At 66.6% G+C, this 2,540-nt stretch overlaps 1 protein-coding gene across 1 annotated transcript in view; it reads right to left on the reverse strand.

Annotated features, from left to right (window-relative positions):
• TNKS1BP1 (tankyrase 1 binding protein 1) overlaps positions 1-2,540 on the reverse strand; it is a 5,467-nt gene that overhangs the window by 2,241 nt on the left and 686 nt on the right. Inside the window, exons 3-4 of the mRNA XM_017732753.1 lie at positions 2,214-2,517; positions 5-1,915 (exon numbers count right to left, since the gene is read on the reverse strand). Of these exons, the coding sequence (XP_017588242.1) occupies positions 5-1,915; positions 2,214-2,517 (2,215 nt within the window). The remainder of the gene's footprint in view (positions 1-4; positions 1,916-2,213; positions 2,518-2,540) is intronic.

The following is a 2,540-nucleotide window of genomic DNA, read 5'->3' on the forward strand; positions in this document are numbered from 1 at the left end:
GGGCATGGCCCGTGCCCAGAGAGAGCTCCCTGTGCCAGCCTGCCTGGGGGGGCTGTGGCAGGACCCCGGACACGGAGCCATCCGAGGCTCTGGCACTGCAGGGGTCTGGCACCCGCTCTGTCCTGATGAGACCGAACTGGTTGTGGCACTCAGCTGCTCGGAGCTCCTCAGCCCAGTCCCTGCTGCCGGAGCTGTCACGCTCCTGCTGGTGGGCACCGCCCCAGCTCGGCTGCTGGGCCAGGGGATTGGGGTGCTGGGAGCTGGGCATGTCCTCCTTGCCACCCCTGACCAGCCCGGTCTGCCCCACGCTGCCCTCACCGGGCCAGCTCAGCCGGGCCGGGATCAGCTCCTGCTCTTCCTCCCTGGGGGTCACGGAGCTGTGCTCCCCATGCCGGACTGCTCCACTGGGGCTGGACTCTCTGTCCTGGGCCTCCACATCCCTGCTGCTGGATCTGTCATCCCAGACAGCTCCGCTGGGGCTGAACAACTCCCCACTCCGGGCCTCCATGTCCCCGGTGCTGTGCCTGCCATCCCTGCCTGCTCTGCTGGGTGTGAATTCACTGTCCTGGGTCTCCAGGTCCCTGGTGCTGGATCCATCACCCCAGGCTGCTCCGCTGGGACTGAACTCATCCTGGGCCTCCAGGTCCCTGGTGCTGCATTCACTGGCTTCAGCCGGCCTGCTGGGGCTCAACTCTTGGTCCTGGCTCTCCGTGTCCCTGCTGCTGGATCTGTCATCCCAGGCCAGCCTGCTGGGGCTCAACTCTTGGTCCCGGCTCTCCGTGTCCCTGCTGCTGGATCTGTCATCCCAGCCTGGCCTGCTGGGGCTCAACTCTTGGCTCCAGCTCTCCGTGTCCCTGCTGCTTGATCTGTCATCCCAGCCCGGCCTGCTGGGGCTGAACTCCCTGTCCTGGCTTTCCATTTCCCTGTATTCACTGGTCCAGGCTGGTCTCCTGGGGCTGAACTCCCTGTCCTGGCTGTCCATGTCCCTGACTTCACCAGTCCAGGCCGGCCGGCTGGGGCTGAACTCCCGGTCCTGGCTCTCCATGTCCCGGGTGCTGTACCTGTTATCCCAGGCCGCTCCGCTGGGGCTGAATTCCTGGTCCCGGGAATCCACACTCCCAGTGCTGTACTCACTGCCTTCAGCCTGACGGCTGGGGCTGAACTCCCAGTCCTGGCTTTCCGCGTCCCTGTATTCCCCAGTCCAGGCTGGCCGGCTGGGGCTGAACTCCCGGTCCTGGCTCTCCATGTCCCTGGGGTTATACCCCCTGTCCCAGGCTGGCCGGCCGGGGCTGAGCTCCTTATCTGGGCTCCCAGCGTCCCCAGTGCTGGATCTGCCAGCCCAGCCCAGCGTTAAATCCTTGTCCTTGCTCCCAGCATCCCGGCTGCTGTATTTACCGGCCCAGTCTGGGGTGAGCTCCCTGTCCTTCATCTCCGTGTCCCCGCCGCTGTACCTGCCTGCCCAGGTGGGCTGCCCGGAGCGCGGCTCCTTGTCCAGCTGCCGGATGTGTCCCGTGCCAAGGCCACTGCCCCAGTTGGCCTGTCCAGAGCCGAGCTCCTCCGTGCTGCCATAGCCCTGGCCCCACTTGGCTGTGCTGGCACTCAAGTCTGGATCCTGCAGGCAGCTCTCCCCAGTGCCAAGGGACTGGGACCAGTCACTGCAGCCCAGTTTCATGTCCCCCATCAGCTCTGTTGTTCTGTAGTCACCGCTCCAGCTCTCCCGGGCACTGCTGTCCTTGTCATCGTGGGTGCTGCCCCAGCTGGATCTAGTCCCGAACTCCTGGTCCTGCTTGGTCTCAGCAGGCCAGTCTCTCTCCCTGGACACACCTGGGTGGCTCCAGTTGCAGGAGCTGTCCTGGTGAGGGCGGCCAATGCCAAACTCACTGCACAGGTCCTTCCGTGACCAGCCCAGCAGATTCTGGGGGAAAAAGGGGAGAGGAGTTAGAGGGGAGAGAGGTTAGAAAGGGGAGAGGAGTTTGAGGGTGGAGCAACCCCGGCTCCCGCAGCAGTGGAGCTGGGGAGGAGGGACACACCTCGGGGACACAGCACAGCGGGGCCCATCCCGAGGAGAGGGCAGAGCCCACCACCTGCCCCTCAGCACACAGCCCTGCTCAGCCTCCACCCACCACCCGCCCGTCCTGTCCCATCCCACTGCCCCATGGAGGGAGGAGGAGCCCAGCCCACCCTGACCCTGCAGAGCCCCCCTCTCCCCTCACCTCCGGAGAGCTGTGGACCCCGGGCGACACCAGCAGCTCCGTCAGCCAGCCCGGGTCGGCGTGGGGGTCAGGGCCCTGCGAGGGCCCTTCGGCCTGGCCTGGGCCCCCAGGACCTTGCAGGCTCTTGGGGCCATCACCTGCCCAGGCTGGGTCAGCTGGAGCAGCTGGATCTGGGGGGGCTGGACCCAGGGGGGCAGCTGTGGTGAGCCTGAGCTGGGGGGGGGACTCAGGTTCAGCTGGCTCCTGGCCAGGCTCTGTCACGTGAAGCGGGGAGTGGGACACGGGAGCATCCTGCTCTGCCTCCCCTTCCTCCTCCCCCCCCTCCCC

This window comes from Corvus brachyrhynchos, unplaced genomic scaffold (genome assembly GCF_000691975.1).
Source record: "Corvus brachyrhynchos isolate BGI_N302 unplaced genomic scaffold, ASM69197v1 scaffold624, whole genome shotgun sequence".
NCBI classification, from domain to species: Eukaryota; Metazoa; Chordata; class Aves; order Passeriformes; family Corvidae; genus Corvus; species Corvus brachyrhynchos.